The sequence below is a fragment of the Sarcophilus harrisii genome, chromosome 2 (genome assembly GCF_902635505.1).
Source record: "Sarcophilus harrisii chromosome 2, mSarHar1.11, whole genome shotgun sequence".
Classification (NCBI taxonomy): Eukaryota; Metazoa; Chordata; class Mammalia; order Dasyuromorphia; family Dasyuridae; genus Sarcophilus; species Sarcophilus harrisii.
Genome location: NC_045427.1, coordinates 280,967,523 through 280,985,391, shown reverse-complemented (window position 1 = coordinate 280,985,391; position 17,869 = coordinate 280,967,523). Strand labels below are relative to the sequence as shown.

Below are 17,869 nucleotides of genomic sequence, written 5' to 3'. Positions count from 1 at the left end.
GGGTTGGACTTGAGCGTGGGGGTGGGGATGGGGACAGAGCTGGGGCGGGGGGCGGGGGGAGGGGCTGGAGGGGGGTGGTTCGACGCGGGGCGGTTGGCTCCAGACAAATAAACATGGAGTCCATCTTCCACGAGAAAGTAAGTGTCCGAGGATCGGTGGGGCGCTCTTAGCCCTTTGGCTGGTGCGGGATGAGAAGGGTGTCCAGGCTTCTCCAAGGAAGCCGAGGCGGCTTCTCTTGCCTACTCCACCCTTCCGCCGGGGCCTACTAGCCTGGGAAAGGGACACCCCGCTTAGGCAGCTGCTTCCTTCCTAGGGCACCCATCCATTTCCCAGCCCAGGATCCTCCTCACTGGCCGCCGGCTGCAGGCCTCCGAGGAGCCCGGGAGGAACCAGTGGGGCGGGGGTCGGAAGCCCCGAGGAGAGGAGAGAAAGGGATGGATGGGATCGTGGTCGTGCTTGCCTTGGGCCCTGAACCTGAGAGGGTGCATTGGGTCTCCCCTTCCCTTGCTAGCTATTGTTTATTATTATTGTAATCTTTATTACATACAATTCCACTTTTCCTCCCCTCCCCAAGCTCCGGAGTCTGCCGCTGTCAGGATAGGAGACCCCAACTTCTCTGTTCTTCCCTCCCTCCCTCCGCCCCATACATACACACCTTGTAAGATGGATAGATAAGTTAAGAAGCCTAGTCCAGAAAGCTCTTCCTTTCTGCACTGAAATGACTTCAATTAGTTCAACACTTGAAGACCTACCCATCTTTGAAGTGGCAGAGCGAGCAGGACTACTGGACATCAAATCAGGACTTTTTGATTGAAGTACAGGATCTGGAAAGCATTAGCTATTGTGGTCCTTCCCAAGCTAGTCACGCCCCACTCCAACTGTAGTTTCTTTGGGGACTTGCCCTCCTTACCTTGAAGCCTTGTTTTTGAGGAAAGCGTTTTTGAAAACCTAATTGGCGCGGTAAGACCCAATTCAAATGCCACCTTCTCCGGTTCCTCTCCTTCCCCTGACCTTCCTCTCAGACCTCACGTAGTACTTTATATTTTACTTCTTTGAGGTATTTATTGTGAAATTTTTACATTGGTGTCTTCTAAATCTTCCTATTTTGTATTGTAAACCTTTTAAGAGAAAAAACCTCATTTAAAAAAAAAAAAAAGGACTTTGTCCTGTGCAGAGTAGATATTAAGTCAATGTTTGTATTATTGTATGTCATTAAAAGCCCCCAAACTGGAACTCTTTTCTCTCCATTAAAATGATCAGCCCACATTAGGTTTTGGTGTGGGGGTGGACCACACATGGACTCATCTTTTTAGAAGTTAAGTTCAATTTCAGTTCTCATCAGATAAATGCCACTCTTTAAGTGATATGGGATTGGACTGGGACATCTCAAATCCTTAATTAGTTGCACAGGACCTTTGTACATGTGTTTGTTTCTGATTGTTTCTTCCTTTGATTCATAAATGGCCACTTGAAAATAAGGGCAATTAAAAGATTGTGGTATGTGGAGAAACTTGTCTTCTCTCTTTGTAATTATCAGGCCCATTGGGTGTGGGTGAAACCTTCCACGAACAGCTTTGGCAAGTTTTGTTTTCTTGTTTTATAGCAAATGTCATCATGTATAGAAAGGAAAATTGTCAAGATTGGTTTGGAAGAATGGAGTCTTTCATGTTGTCCATTAAATATCATCAACTTTATTTTGATGACTTAAATGAAGGGTTTTTTTTGGTACTTTTAAGATGAAGGTTAGTACTTCATTTAAACAGCTTACTCACAGCAACCCAAATAAAAATCCACCATAGCAGTATTATAGTGAATTTGTTATAATAAATCAGAAGTACCTCTTTTTTAAAAATAGAAAATTTTAATTGCTGGAAGAATTTTCAGAAAAATTTTAAGAAGATAATAGGGTTTTTTGTTGTTTGATGGTGATGTTAGTGGTATAGATATTCCTTGATTGGGATTATTGATTATTTTACTTGAGAAGGAAATTTAGTTGTCTGGCAGACAGACATATAGTGAGGTTTTACTTACCTATATTTCAAAATTTAAAAGATATTCTATAATTGTATATTCTCCTTCCATGATGCAGTTTGTGACTGTTTTACACATTGGGAGCCTATTTGCCCAAAGTTCACCAAAATTCAGGAATCTCAGATGAGATTCCCCAACTAAGCATTTATTTCTATGTTCAGTAGACAGTCTATTTCTTCTACTCAGAATCTTTGTCATTTTGTTGGCACAATAAAAAGAACTGAATTTGGTGCCAGAGGACCTGCATTTGAATCTTGCTTCTGCCACTAACTACTGTTATGACCCTGAAAAAGCCATATAACCTCTTTGGGCCTCAGTTTCCTTATTTGTAAATTAACATGTTAGGCAAATTTACCGTTAAAGATTCTTCCTAGCCAGAGCTTCCATTTCACTGGTATAGCCTTGGTGAATATAAGGTTACTTCCACATTATGAGACATTCATTGGTAATAGGATTTCAGTGGCAGTTGCTTCTATACAATACATCAGATGCCTCAAATTCAGTTGGAGTGTAGTAGAACCAGATTAAATCTAACTGAGAAATTTTGACAATAAATAAAACGATTATATAAATATAGATAATGCTAATTTGTTATTATGTAGCTCCCAGGGATTGTTTCAAACACAACTGTAATACATGTCTTTAAAGTCCTATGTGTTTCTGGGGATGTTATTTTAGAATCCTTTAAATAATCTTTTACATGCTACTTCATGAATTTACCTAATTATATTTTGAGAGGTTAAAACTTTTAATTTCATTAGTGTAGAAAACTACCAATGAATATGATCACCTAGTGTGCAGTTTTTGGTCTTAGAACATTGATGGGGGCACTGAGATATTAAGGACCTTCTGCAGAGTCACTAGTATTGTCAGAATCAGAAGCTGAGTTCAGGTATCAGGTGATAAGGGCCTGTACCAGTATGTTGGCTTTGTCAGAGGAAAGAAGGGAACATTTGTGAGAGACATGAAAGAAAATTGACATGAATGATAACAGATTGGATATGAAGAGTAATGGGAAGATTTGAAGAAGACACTTAGATTTTGATCCTGGCTGTCTAAAGGACTTCCAGTTTGAGACTATTCAATAAAAGATGTAAAATTCAAAGTCAGGAGAAAGGTAGTAGATTTGAGAGAGAAGAGAGCATCAAGAAGAGAGTGATCAGTGGTATCAGAGGCTACAGAGAAATCAGGAAGCATGAGGAATAAGAAAAGGTCATTAAATTTGTTAGTTTAGGAATCATTCAGAGAAAAGTTTTGATTGAATAATGACATTGGAAGCCAGATTATATAGAGTGTTAAGAGAATAAGAATAAAGGAAGTTAATGTGTCCAGTGTAGAAGGCCTTCTCAAGTTTAATCTCAAAGGGGATATCTAATAGGGATGGAGTAATCAAATAAAAGTATTTTGAAGATGGGGAAGACAGAGAGATTGAAGATGTGAGAAACTGGGACTAATAATGCCTGTATAAAATGTCATTAAAAATTATGCTTGTGTAAATGATCTCAGAAAAATGCTTAATCTCAGATTATCTTGTCCTTGTTACCCAGCATCCTTTTACCTATCACAAACTATTATATGTTTGGGAAATAAAAACTCCATACGGAATATTTTAGAAGTATGTAAATACCTATGTGTTTTGTCCTTCATTTTTTTTCTTTTCTTTGTCTTCATTGATGTTTTTAGCATTAATGTCAACTAAATAGTAAGTGTGAATGTGTTCTCCTGATATCCAAAGCTGACTTTCCAACCCAGACTCAAAGCCCTTCAGTTCCTCAGCCCAATTAATCACTATCTCCTCACAAAAGATAATCCTTGAGTTTGAATTAGGTTTAAGTCATTTTTGCCTCTTTGTTTCTTCATCTGTAATGTAAAGATTAAATTAAGTGTTTGCTGAGGTTCCTTTTAATTCCTTATATTATTTGGTTCTTAGTACTTTTTATTCAGAGGCACAAATGAGTTCTGGGTAAATAAAGAGAAAAGCATGGAGCTGTGCATTTTAGCCCTAATAAAACATAACTGGGGGAATAATTGGAGGGGAATTGAGATTTGTAATTTTGTGCTCCCTTATGTTAAACTTTTTTTTTTTTTAATTCTTACCTGTTATTTTCCTAATTTTTTTTAATACACCTTCTTCATAAGCTATTTCTCAGTAGTGTTAGCATGCCTTTGAGTAGCAGCTCTTGCTACAAAGTTGAGCCTGCTTTCTCTAAAGAGCTTCCTTATAACCACTATAAATACTCTGCCTGGATCCATTTCTCAGTGGCTAGCTTCATGATTTGGACAAGAGGGGGAGGGTAATGGCAAGGTTAAGGTAAAGGTAAAGGTCATGTTATCTTTCCCTAATCCTTATGACACTTAAATCCAATTATTAGTCCTTGCTATGATTTCTCCTTCTTTTACCCATCAGTACTTTCCCTTGTCATCACTGACTACATTCTCTCCCTTCTCTATCTCTCTCCTTTAGTTAATCAGTTGAAATCTGTACTCTATTTTACTCTCAAATCTCTTGCTTCCTTGACTTATAGTCATCAAATTGTACCAGAACTCCTGCCCAGAATTACTGTCACCACTTGGTGTCTCTGTGCCCGTGCATATGCTGCTGAATGGGACAAGAGAAAATTAAGAAACCAGTGTTGATTGAGTCACCTCAAATTTATGAAGACTCCAAAGTATCTTAACTCCAAGAAGATAACTCTTTGTGCCTTCAATTTCTTGTTTCTCACCAAAATGGTTATTTGAAACTTATTTGTCTCTTCTCACCCTCTCTGATAAGGAACTTGCCTGATAGCAGACCTCTCTCTCCTCCCCCAACATGATGAGAACATTAGAAAAAAGATCCTTCCTTCTTTCCTCTTCATCTTGACATTTTTCCCACTATTTCCACTTCACCATTTGCTATAAAGTTGACCTTTCTCCTTGCCAAGAAAACCTCTCTCTCCATTCATGCATTCTTGATTCTAAATAACAGATCATCCCCTCCATCATCTCCACTTTGTAATTTTCAATTTCATTTTCTTTATTCCTTCCCTGCAATCTACAAACATACTCTTATTTCTCCTATCCTTAAAAAAAAATCCTTGATTTGATCCTACTTGCCATGTATCATCCTGTATCTTTTTACCCTGCTTGTCTAAGCTTCTTGAGAAAGTCATTTACACTAGGTACCACCACTTCATCTACTTTCACTGTCTTCTAAATCCTCCACAGCCTAACTTCTGTTCATTATTCAACTGAAATTATGTTCTCAACTAGGCAATAATCTCTTAACTGTGACAGCTAATGGCCTTTTCTCAGTCCTCATCTTTTATCCCCTCTACAACTTTTGACATTGTTGATTATCAATTCTTGATATCTGTAAGTGTTCTTTCTTATTTTCTTCAAATTCAGATCTTCCTAACTCCTTATGAGTTGAGAGACTCCTCTTAAAGGAATTTTGAAGGTACATAGCTAAAAGACTTTACTTAACATACCAAATTTTTCTCTGCTTCATTAGTTTTTACAGGTAACAGTAGTAGATGTATAAAGTAACATGTTGGGAGATGGATGCAAGAAAGGGCATTGTACTTGACAAAACAAAATAATTGTAAATAAAGATGCCTGAAATTCACCTCCATGTTAATGGTGTGGTATCTCTCAAATAAGATTACTGCTTGTTTATTAATTCTTCTGGGCCCTGGAAGTAAAAGTAACCAAAAGCTATTATAGTCATAGAATAGTTGTAAAGTCAGTAATGGAATACTCATAGAAAAATATAAGATGTCCTATATTATATGTGCTGTACATAATGTTTATTTCATTAAATTTTGTTTTTAGCTTGTAGCTGAATGGTTGATTACACAGTACTTTGTTAACTGCTAAATTGTATCCTAAATGTAACCAAGTGAGTTTAAGTGTAGTATCTGAACCATTTTTATTCTATTTTGTTTCAAAGCTGAAGAGGTTGTGGTTCAATGTATCAAAGACAAAATTGCTAAATTTCTCTTTAAAGAATACTGCTATTCAAAAATTTTAGCAAATGATAACTAAATCTTTTCTCTTGAATTATTAGCAAGAAGGCTCACTCTGTGCTCAACATTGCCTGAATAATCTATTGCAAGGCGAATATTTTAGCCCTGTGGAATTATCCTCTATTGCTCATCAACTAGATGAAGAAGAGAGGATAAGAATGGCAGAGGGAGGAGTCACTAGTGAAGACTATCGAACATTTTTACAGGTAATAATGTTTAGGTCTCTAGATCATTTGTGCCCTTTACCCATGAAGTATAGTTTGAATAAATTTTTAAAAACTACCCACTTTCTAAGGAATATTACATTTAATGATTGATTTGTTGAATAATGTTTTAAAAGGATGAACTAATTATTTCAGCAATTTGATGTGATTATAACCATTAGCTGAACTTGTAAACTGGTGATTTTTAAGAATCCTAATGATAGTTTCTCCTCTTTTCCTCTCACCTATCAAAATCAAACAGCAACCTTCAGGAAATATGGATGACAGTGGTTTCTTCTCTATTCAAGTAAGTATGATTAGTATTGTACATTGCTTTTCAAGACATTCCTTTTAAAATCATTATAGTTATATCAATATTCCTAAAGTTCTTCCATCAGATTGACTTTAGGATTAGTCAGCAGTACTTAAAGGAAACTACACAATTCTCACATCATTTTTCAGAATTTGAGCACATTTAAATGCTTTTTAAAAGTAGTTATTTTATTTTCAGCTTACTTTTAATAACGGTTCTACTAACAAGCCAAAATGTTTCAAACTTATTACCTCTTGGGTTAATTTTTGCCAATTACTGCAAAAATCAGCATTATAATTACTATTTGTCTTTAAATCTGTAAAAGTTGGATCCCTTGGTGATGCTCTGTGGCTTTTGCTTTTCTTTACTTATGGCTCTCTCCAGGGTCCTTGGGATGGGTAGGTGTGTATGGGTGTGTGGGTGTGTGTACATGTGTTTGTGGGATGCTGTCTATTTTGTATGAGTTTTTTCTTTTGTTTCTCACAGGGTCCTTTATGTGGTGCGTACAAAGATATCCCTCAGTTCCTCTGAGGGGTCAATATCTACCTCTATCTTTCTTCATATTCTCTCTTTGTGCACCTCCCTGGCCTCATCATTCAATTGCATTTCCTACCACTGCTTAATTGTGCTACTGTTGTAGGTAATGGCTACTGCTGGAGGCAGGATACGGGACTAGATGGATCAATGGTCTGATCCGGTATGGCAATTCCTATGTTCCTAATTGTGCTGCACTGCTCTTGATGCTAATTCAAGTTTGCCTGCTACATTGTGTCCCCCCCTCCCCTCCTTTTTTTTTTCTATGCCACTGCTTGGCTCACTTTCTACTTTGTTAACTAGCTTGGTGGGGTGGAGGGTGAATATTCAGATTTAACTCCCTCTTCTTCCAAACAGCTTTAAATAATCAGCGTCAAGAGGTTTGATTGTTTCTATAAACCCATGATCACATAAGTTTGAAATGCATAAGACCTGCATTTTTATATCCCTAGAATAGAACCTTCTTTGAGAGACATTTAATTATATCCTCACTAACTCTGATAGTGAACTTCATATTAATTTTCTAAAGTAGCCCCAACAGCAGCCATATTCCAAACTTGTAAATTTAGATTTATGTTGTAGACTAGTTCTAAGAATAGAGTAAGACTGTGATAGCATATGCATCTGAATATTTGAGGCTGTGTTTTATCTAGGGGTTGTGTGGTACCATGGGAATTTTTCAGCAAGAAAGCTAGTTTTGATATTCCAATTCTTTTTTCAGTGCTCTGTTTGTTGTGTGTTGTATGTAGATTTGTGAAGGTTGGGTTTTGACTGTTACCATTCTAAGCTTTCCAGTTAATAGCAGTTTAAACAAAAATGATAGCTTTGTGGGAAAAATCTGTGTAATTGTTCATAGAGGCTAAAGTGGCAGCATTGCTTAAATTTGGAGTTGAATGGCTTATCTCATGAAAAGTTGCTATTTTTTAACAGGTTATAAGCAATGCCTTGAAAGTTTGGGGTTTAGAGCTAATCCTCTTCAACAGCCCAGAGTATCAGAGGCTCGGGATCGATCCTATGTAAGACTTTCTTTTTAGCACCCTGCTTTCATTTTTACACACACAAAAGATGCAAAACAAACAAACAATAATAATAATAATAACTTCTCAAAGTGTGTTTTAATTTTTAAGAGAGAAATGCGTTAAACTCTTTTATTATGATGTTACCTTGTTTTGTTCCCTCAGCCTTTCCTTTTTCATCTTTTTGGGATTTATGTGAACATATGTCCTCTGAGCCTTCATGACATCTCAGTATCTGTGGCAGCACAGTGCTTATTCTTGAATGGTATGTGATGCCATACATTAGCATGACATCACTCACTTGTCTGCATATATACCACTAAAACCTGTAAAAAATTTTAAAGTTATTATTAACCACAAAAACCTGGACAGTGTAATAGATTGCCACAGTTGTAAAAAAATATGGTAATTTTGAAATTGTCACAGTATACAAGCTAAAATTAATATAAACTCAGTCACTTGAACTTATATATTGTATTTTATTTTTCTAGAAATGAAAGATCATTTATATGCAACTATAAGGAACATTGGTTTACGGTTCGAAAATTAGGAAAACAGGTGATTCCTTTTGTTTCTCTTGACCCATACCCAATTCCTTATTTTAGCTTCCCATTTAGAATTTAAAAGAATAGTCCCATTAGTGACTGTGTTTATTTTTGTATTCCATGGTATCAGTTTGAAGTAGATGTAGACATGGTTGCATCAAGAATGCAGTTATTTTGTGATCAGTTATTTTATTAGATACTTGGTTAATGAAATCTTGGTCGAATCAGTAGAGTAGACTTGCATAAGAGAAGTTAATATTATACAAACACATACACAGTTGACCTTTCAAGTTAATATTTGATTTAACTTCTTGAGATTTCAGTCTTGATCCTAAAATATCTAAGCCTTTTTGGATAAGCAAACATTTTTAAAATGTTCAAGTATTTTTATAAAATAATTGAGGATAAAAGCACAAGATTTATCATTGCTCAATCTATATACGTTCTTTGGAGCAGAATTATTTTAAGATTCCTTTATTAGGAATATCTGTGAAAGAAGTTCATTGAAAACTTGCTACTTTTTCTTGGAAAGTCCATTTATTAGTAGTTTTAGTTCACAGATAATTTTTAGCTTCTTAGTAACTTTCTGGCTGAAGAAGGTAAAAGGAAGAAACAAGTATGGAGCTGATGTAGGAGCTCTATTGGACTAATAGAATAAGACTAGGTTTTAAAGGTTCTACAGAGCAGCAGAATTGAAGCCAGAACCAAGTTATGTGCATTAGTGCCTGCTTCTAGCAACCATGTTAGAGAATTGCTTCTGTTCTTTATTAGGAATGAAAAGCTTTTATGAAGCCCAAGGACAAGGTAGTCACTAAACTAGGTATATCACTTCTCTTTGTTCTTTTGATTATTTTTCTTAACCTATTTCAGATAAGCCTGGTTGCCTAGTCATATTGTAAGGAGCAGAAAGTCAACAACCATTTTGGAGAGTTAGCTGCTTCTCATTTCATTGATGTATAGGATTATAGATTTAAAGCTGAAAGAGATTTTAGAGGCCATCTAGTCATAGAATTATAAATTTAGAGCTGAAGGAACTTTTTAAGAGACCATTTAGTCCCTGCTTATTCTGCTGTTGGGACTCTCCTTAGAAATAGGGTTTTAACTGATAACAGTATATTGATATTGTTAATATCATATAATGAATAACAATGATTGATAAAAATGTAACTTATCTTGTCACTAAATACAAGTTAATATATTTGCAATACCAATTAAGAAATTGAATTACTCCTAACAGAGCCCTTTTGATTTAATTCTAGAAATGTGATCTCTTGGTAGTCAGTTTAGAAGTCTTTCTTTTTATTTTATTTATTATATTTATTTTATTATTCTTTACATGACTTCACTTTATTCTTTCATGTAATGTTTCAGCCAGAGGCTGTGTGCTTTTAAAGTTCATAAGCTGTAAAAGTGGAAATAAATTAGCACAGATACTTTATGGGAAATAAGCTATTTTAATACCTCAAACCAGGTCACAGACATGAAATCATTTTGCATTGCATGAAAACAATTAGCTACTTTTTTTGTAGTAAGAGTTTATAAATTGTTCTCTGATATAAACAATATTTGGAAACATAAATTTCTGATTTAGCTCTAATTCATTACATTTGTACCGATGTTTGACTATAAAAAAATGTTTTAAGCCTGCTTCATTGTGCATCAAAGTCCTATCAATAGTATTTTAATGGAGACTTTTACAAAAATTATATGAATGTCTTCATTTTTAAAAATCTCTGAATTCTTAAAAAATAACACTTTAAAATTACATAAAAGCTTTAGGACAATTCTTATAGAGACTTTTTCCCAATAAACTAGTCAATGAACCAAGAAGCCTAGTCTGTCACCTACTTATTTTATTGCTACAAAATTTTGTACCATGTTTGTTCTATGATGTTTGATAAAGTTTAATTTATGTTAAATTAAAATTAAAATCAAAATTGAGTTTTTTCATACTTTGAATTATTCTGATCTTTGTCACATGGAAACTCTAAGAAATATTGCTTATTGTTTTTGTGTGATAAATTTCCTGGTAAGATTCTAAAATGTATTAGTTTGTAAGTACTTTTAGAGTAGAAAGATTTAGTTTAGGTGAATTCAGGACAGGTTTTTTTTTTGTTTTTGTTTTTGTTTTTTACAAAAAATATAAAATATGAGTTAGAAGAAGTCTTAAGAAACTTTTACCTGAACAAGAATTCCCTTTAATACATCCCTGGCAAAAGCTTATAACTTTCTCATGCTTGAAAACCTGTAGGAGCCCATTATCTTCTGAGATAGCCCATTCTACTTTTTAATGGCTTTAATCATTAGGAAATTTTTCCTTGCTCTGAGCTTAATCTGCTTCTCTTCAATATCTGCCCATTGTTTTTGTTCTATTTTCAGTGGCTAATTGTTACAAATCCAGTCCCATTAAACCATGACACAGCCCCTCATGTAGTTGAAGAGTTAGCATGATCCCTTCAGCCCCCCTTCCTTCCCCCCTTCCCCCCCCAAGGTATTCTCTTTTCCAAATGAGACATCAGCAGGTCTTCCAACCAAATTCCATCATGGAATAATCAAGGCCCTTTACTATCCTGGTTGCTGTTTTTTGGACCCTTTCCCATTTATTTATTTGTTTATTTATGTATGAATGTATGTATGTACATATGTATGTCCTTTCTGAAGTTTCAATCAAAAAGCCTTTAATATGTTTTCTATATGCTAGGCCCATATTATTATATATATATATATATATATATATATATATATAATATATATATATAAAGAACATATGCCAGAAGTGGTCCTCCCAGGCACCAGTGTTCCAGGATTTTCACCTCTCTGAAAACTATACTTCCCTTAATGTAGCCTCAGATCACATTAGCTTTTTTAACCTCCTTTTCACACTGTTGACATATACTGAATTTACAGTTCTTCAAAATTTCCCGTTCTTCAAAATTCCCCTGATCTTTCAGATGGATTACTACCTAGCTATCATGCTCCCATCTTATACTTCTAAAATAAGTCTTGATCACACCTATAGAATTTTACATTTACCTTGCTAAATTTCTTTTTTTTAGTTTTGATTCAGCATTAAAGATTGCTATGATCTTTTTGGATTCTGATTCTGTCTTCTAGAATGTTAACTAGTTCTTAGCTGTCATTTACACATTTAATAAGCATACCATCTCTGCTTTTATCCCAGTCATTGATGTTAAGCAACACAGGACTGAAGCACTTCATGGGAGTCCCTCGTATTGTATCTTGATCATACAACCAATTGTCTAGAACACATTTCTTCATCTTTTCCACAATGATCCCATTAGAGCATTTGTCAAATGCCTTCTCAAAACCCGAGGCAGACTTCTGACCGGTAGTTTGATACAAGGGAAGTTACTTCCCATCTCTAGTTGTTGTTTTTTCACTTTTAATAGGTGTTAGAAATAATGTAGCCTCATTCTTCATTTGGCAGGTGAGAAAATTTAAGTCCCCTAGAAGAAGTAATTTGTCTAAAGTCATAAAAGTAGTAAATAGAGAGCACTGAAAATGGCTCCACGGTCATAAAACTGTCAGGTCTTAGTTCTGTCAGTACCTTGGGAAGCATTTCTTCTAAACTAGGTGGCATAAGCTTATTAAAAATGGCTAGATGCTCTTTTACTACTTCCTTGCCTTTCAACTCATTATTGTCTGTTTATCTTTTGTCTTTTACTTCCAAACCTCCTTTTCTTTGACAAAACAAAACAAAAAACTCAGAGTTGAATATTTTTGCCTTCTTACTGTCATTTAATATTATCTGTCCCATGCTGTTTAAGAATACTTCTGTCTCTGATTTTGATTTTTCCCAGTGTAGCCAAAACAAAAACCTTTTCTCCTAAGAAATTCTTTAGCTTATTCTGAACTTTAGCAATTCTGACATTTTTATGGGATCATACCATAGCAAGTTAAAATTGCTACATCAGGAAAATACTTTAGATATAGTATGTCTGGATTTAACTTAGGTATTTAACAAAATCTTATGCTGTCCTTTGGGCAAGTGTAGTAAATGGAACACTATCCAAACAGGAAGACATAAGTTTGTATCCTCTAACTTTGTGACCCTGGGAAGTAGATTGATTTTTGTTGGTCTGTTTCTTCATCTGAAAATGAGGAAAAGACAAGACTTTTTGTAACGTATTTTGTAAACCTTAAAGCTCAGATTTTTTGAAGTCTCTATTTGAAATGATTTTAGGCATTTAGAAATTCCTAATTTCTAGATCAAATGTATTCTTTACAAATACAATATTGTTTAAACCTGTATTTCATGTTAATTTTTCTCACAATTTTTTTTTCTCCAGTGGTTTAACCTGAACTCTCTCTTGACGGGTCCAGAATTAATATCAGATACTTATCTTGCACTTTTCTTGGCTCAGTTGCAACAGGAAGGTAAGAAAAAAAAGTAAGAGTTTTCCAGTGTGCTAATTACCAAATTTTATGGATTTACTTTCATTTGTTTGGGGTTTGTTGGTAAAACTATTGCCACAGCAAATAATACCAGAATCAAAACCTGAAAACCATCACCTAAACTCAGCACCACAAATTTAGGAACCAACAAGAGTTTACTGAATTTGCCAGCAAAAGAACCTCATCCACGCAGAAATTCCCTGAAGAAATAAAAGAACGAAGTTAAAATGGTTTCAATTTAGGCAGAAGTTGAATCCAGTATGGGGTATATCATGATTAGATAATGGTGTTGCTGGAGGGGGAGGAGTTCCTAGAGAAGGAATAGGGGAGATAGTATCCTTTGTTGGGTAGGATCTGTTGCTGAGGTCTAGTAACAGGAAAGGCTTTTCTTCATATTAACTATGTCTCCTAACCTTGCCCTAATAAATAGAACTGTTCTTGATGTTTCAGCAGTAAGGAAGATCACAGACAGGTTGGGGATTCAATACAGATAGGGCAAGATAGAGGAACTGCAGATAAAATAAAGTTGCTTTAGCTTTCTCTGTTATTCATGTTACTCTTTATGAAAAAGGTAATAAAAATGATATTTTATATTCTTATATTTGTTAAATAAACTTCTTATCCAAGTTATAATTCTTATCCTAAGATACGTTTGATATTTAGCCATCTACATTAATTCTTACATTTTTTTCCCTTAGGTTATTCCATTTTTGTTGTTAAGGGTGACCTACCAGACTGTGAAGCTGACCAGCTCCTGCAGATGATTCGGGTAAAACAAATGCATAGACCAAGACTCATTGGAGAAGAATTAGCTCAATTAAAAGATCAAAGGTAAAGAAGTATGTTACTTAAATAAGAATTTTCTCATATTAAGTATATTTGATTTTAAATAGATTGGCTTGTAGTGTCTAGATATTTATGATCTGTTAAAATTATAACTTATCCCTAGATAAGGCTTTTGTAGCATTATACTAGTGCATTATTTTTGTAAAAATTATGTCCAGTAATTTAAAGAAATGTATTACTTCTATAATAATAATGACATATTTTGGTAAAATGCAGTTGTTAAAAATAAAATGGTTTCTAGGGTTGCCAAATATTTTGTTTTCTGCTTTGTAGTATAGTTTAAGTTCTGATACTGGTAGACCACCATTATCACTTTGATTTTGTATTAATTCTTTTGAGATTTTTGACTTTTTGTGTTTCTCCAGATGAATTTCTCTCTTAAGGTAATCTTTTGATAATTTGATTTGCTCTGCATTAAATAAGTAAAATGACATCATGATTGTTTTTATTATATTAACAACTGTGAGTCATCAATATTTCTCTTACATATTGGAGATAATTATTTAGTCTGATCTTATTTGTATAAAAAATATTTTATAGTTATATTTATATGGTTCCTGTATGTATTTTGGTAGATAGAATTCCAAATATTCTCTAGTCATTTTGAATGGAATTTCTCTATTTCTTTGTTCCAAGTTTTGTTAGCAATATGCAAAAATGCTGATATGTGTGTACTTTATATCCTACAACTTGGCTGAAATTCGTTTCAATTTTTTACTCTTTTGGGTTCTCTAGGTCATACATCAGGTAAAAATAATAGTTTTCTTTCTCCTTTTCTTATATATTGCTGTATCTAGCATTTTTAGAATTTTATTGAATAATAGTGGTAAACCATAGACATTCTTACTTTTTGATTGGAAAAGATGGTAATATTTCTCCATTACATATAATGTTGCTTTAGTTTTGCATAAATACTACCTATATAAAGGGAAAAATCCATTTAATTTTTAATAGAAATTTGAGTGTTAGATTTTGTCTCAAAAAATTTTTTCAGCATCTCAATATAATTGTTTTTTATTATTTTTGTTGTTTATCTATAACATTTTGTTTATAGTTTTTTTTAATATTAAGTTAATTTTTCATTCCTTTTATCAGTCCAAGCCGATTATGTATATAATTTTTATATTTTGTTGTAACCTTTTTACAACATTTTAATACTTTTTTCCATCAGTGTTCATTAAGGATATTGCCGCTTTTCAAAAATTTTTTAAGCTGTTTATATTTCTCTATAAATATATTTATATTTATGTTTCTCATTGCACAGTTAGAACTTTCTAGGTAGAAATTTCTAAAGTTTTTTATTTAAATAAAAGTCTTTTATAACATTTCTTCATAGCAGAACCTAAATAGAGGAGTAATTTTTCATAATTCAGAATTAGGTGATTGAGTTTTTCTGTTTTCCAGAGCACAGAAAACAGACCTAGAGCAATCTTTAGAAGTAAGTCATTCATATGATGGAACTGGAATGTTAGATGAAGATGAAGAAAATCTACAAAGAGCTCTAGCACTGAGTCGACAGGAAATTGATATGGAAGATGAAGAAGCAGATCTGCGTAGAGCAATTCGACTTAGTATGCAAGGTACCAGTTTTCATGTACATAGTTTCTCTTTTAGAAATCTTTCTGTTTAAGAAATATAGCATGGGTTTAAAGTGTTTAATTTTGATGTTATTGTACATTATTTCCTCCCATTTTTGACTTCTGAAAATATATTCTTAATAGATGTGTGTGTGTGTAAATTATTTTCCACTGCTAATTTAATTATTCTTGAGTATTCAGATTAGTTTTATATCTGTCTGACTAAATTGCCAGGCTTCATGCTCAAAAACTTTCCAATTTATTGGAGAGAGCTTGTTTTCTGCTAGCATAATCTCAAGAACCCAAGCTTGCCTCTACACTATGTTAAGGCATCAAAGTAAAACTTTTAATTACTAATGATGCATTGAATGTGACTCAAGCACTAGCCAAACCAAAGTGGGAGAAATACATTATAAAAAAGTAGATCATCAATTAGTGAATTATTTTGGCCATAGCATATATAGCATAGTCTCTTATGGCAGGTAAAGGTTGCAATATAAGTTGGTAGAAGGAAACCCACATTGATAGATATGTAGATATGTAAGTAATGATTATGCTCATTGGTTATAGCACTTTGTTTAATGTAATTGTTGTAATAGATGTGATCTCTAATGTGGGTCAGTATGGGCTAACTTTGATCACTTCAATGTTTGTAACCAATCTGCTTTAATAATTCAATGAACTGTTTTTCAAATTTTTATCTGTGTTCACAAGAGAATCCTTGGACAGTAATTCAACACATATGCCTGACTGGCTTAATGCTATTTCCATCATCTGGCACTATATCATGAAAAGTATACTATCTTTTTATTTGACTTTTTTTTTTAATAGACAGAGGCAATAAAAAATAATTTGAGCAGTTAAGATTTTACCTTATGGAGATCTGTTTTGAGTAGTTGCTAGAAAGACATTGAATCAGAAAGTGTTAGCTGCTAAAATATATATACATACACATATATGCACGCATACACACACATAATGTACATATAGTCATATATATGTATAGATACATATACATGTGTATATACATTTGCAGATACCATTTTGTTACAGACCCTTCTACTCTCATTCTGGTTGTTAGTCTAACATTTCTATACTATGTATACAATTAGCTGTGTATGGAGGTAAAAAAAAGTTTGGTTCTTATTAACAATAGTTGGATTTAAAATCAATAGTATCAGATTTTTTAAAAAATTAAACAGTTTAAAAAAAAACAACTTGGTATAGTTTAAATATAACCTTGTTTTTATTGTTAAATGGAAAAGTAAATTTAAAAAAAAATTTTAGGTGGTTCCAGAAATAATATTTCAGAAGATATTCCACAGACATCAGGTACAAATTCACCAACATCTCTTACTTCAGAAGAACTACGAAAGAGAAGAGAAGCCTACTTTGAAAAGTAAAGTAGTTGATACTGAATTAAAACTGCATGTTTAAAATTTGTTTTGTGATTTTTGTAATGTGCCTGTTTCTAAATGTTCAATTTTGACATACAAACAAAAAGTAAAAATATTTTCACTTAAAAATTCCTTCAGTTTGCATGATAAAGACTGTCATCTCAAAATTTAGGTGTATGTGTATGTGTATGTATGTGTGTGTGTGTGTGTGTATGTATGTGTGTGTGTATACACACACACATACATACACATACACACATATTCAAGTATGCTTTTTGTGGGTATATTTCCTTATTTCTCTATTTTGAATTCTGCTTTCCCATTGGCCTCTCATAAAATCAATTTTTTTCCCCCCTCAAGACAAAATAAAATTATAGAGATGAATGAAGAAAATATTTTTAGATCACATTATTTAAAGGGAAAATGAAATAGTAAGATCAAGCATATTGCCTGCCTTTCTTTAGAGATTACCTCTTTTTGATTGCCTACCAACATACATGTTTTAATTGTTTAACTCTGAATTCTTACCTTAAATGGTAAGGAACAAATTGGTAGCATTTACAGCAAGGAAATTGCTGTAAAAAATGGACACCATCCTGCCTATTACAGTGGTGAATTATAACATTTTTGTGGGTAAGAGACAGGAGAACATTTGGAAAAAAAAAAAAAAGGAAAATTATATATTGAGGAAATAATTAAAGTTCAATTCTGAATCCAGTTTATTTACTGTAGTCCTTCCTAGCTTAATATATATAATTATTGTGTATTAAGGCAATTATTGCTTCAGCTATTCATCTTCTTGTAATCTTCTTTGCTTATAGTTTCATTACTATATTAGGTTGACCTGCCATTTCACATATCTTAATTCCAAATAAAAATATTCCTTATTTTGATAATTTTCTGACTTTCAAAAAAATTAGTCCTTCCTCAGTGCTCTGAGAGAATTATCCTTATGTCATGCTAAAGATTATTGCCCTATGTTGA

At 33.5% G+C, this 17,869-nt stretch overlaps 1 protein-coding gene across 4 annotated transcripts in view; it reads left to right on the top strand.

Moving 5' to 3' along the window:
* Positions 1–17,869, top strand: part of ATXN3 (ataxin 3) — a 32,081-nt gene continuing 14,212 nt past the window's right edge. For 2 of the 4 annotated variants that reach the window (XR_001120889.3, XM_003756135.4), the window contains exons 1-9: positions 1–137; positions 6,080–6,244; positions 6,504–6,548; positions 8,019–8,104; positions 8,596–8,662; positions 12,960–13,047; positions 13,764–13,896; positions 15,316–15,491; positions 16,776–16,887. Coding sequence is in view for 3 of the 4 variants with exons in the window: in XM_003756135.4 (XP_003756183.1) it covers positions 114–137; positions 6,080–6,244; positions 6,504–6,548; positions 8,019–8,104; positions 8,596–8,662; positions 12,960–13,047; positions 13,764–13,896; positions 15,316–15,491; positions 16,776–16,887 (896 nt within the window). In the remaining variant the exon portion in view is untranslated. Of the gene's footprint in view, positions 138–6,079; positions 6,245–6,503; positions 6,549–8,018; positions 8,105–8,595; positions 8,663–12,959; positions 13,048–13,763; positions 13,897–15,315; positions 15,492–16,775; positions 16,888–17,869 lie in introns of those variants that run through there. The other 2 variants (XM_012547104.2, XM_031952293.1) reach the window with 2 other exon arrangements.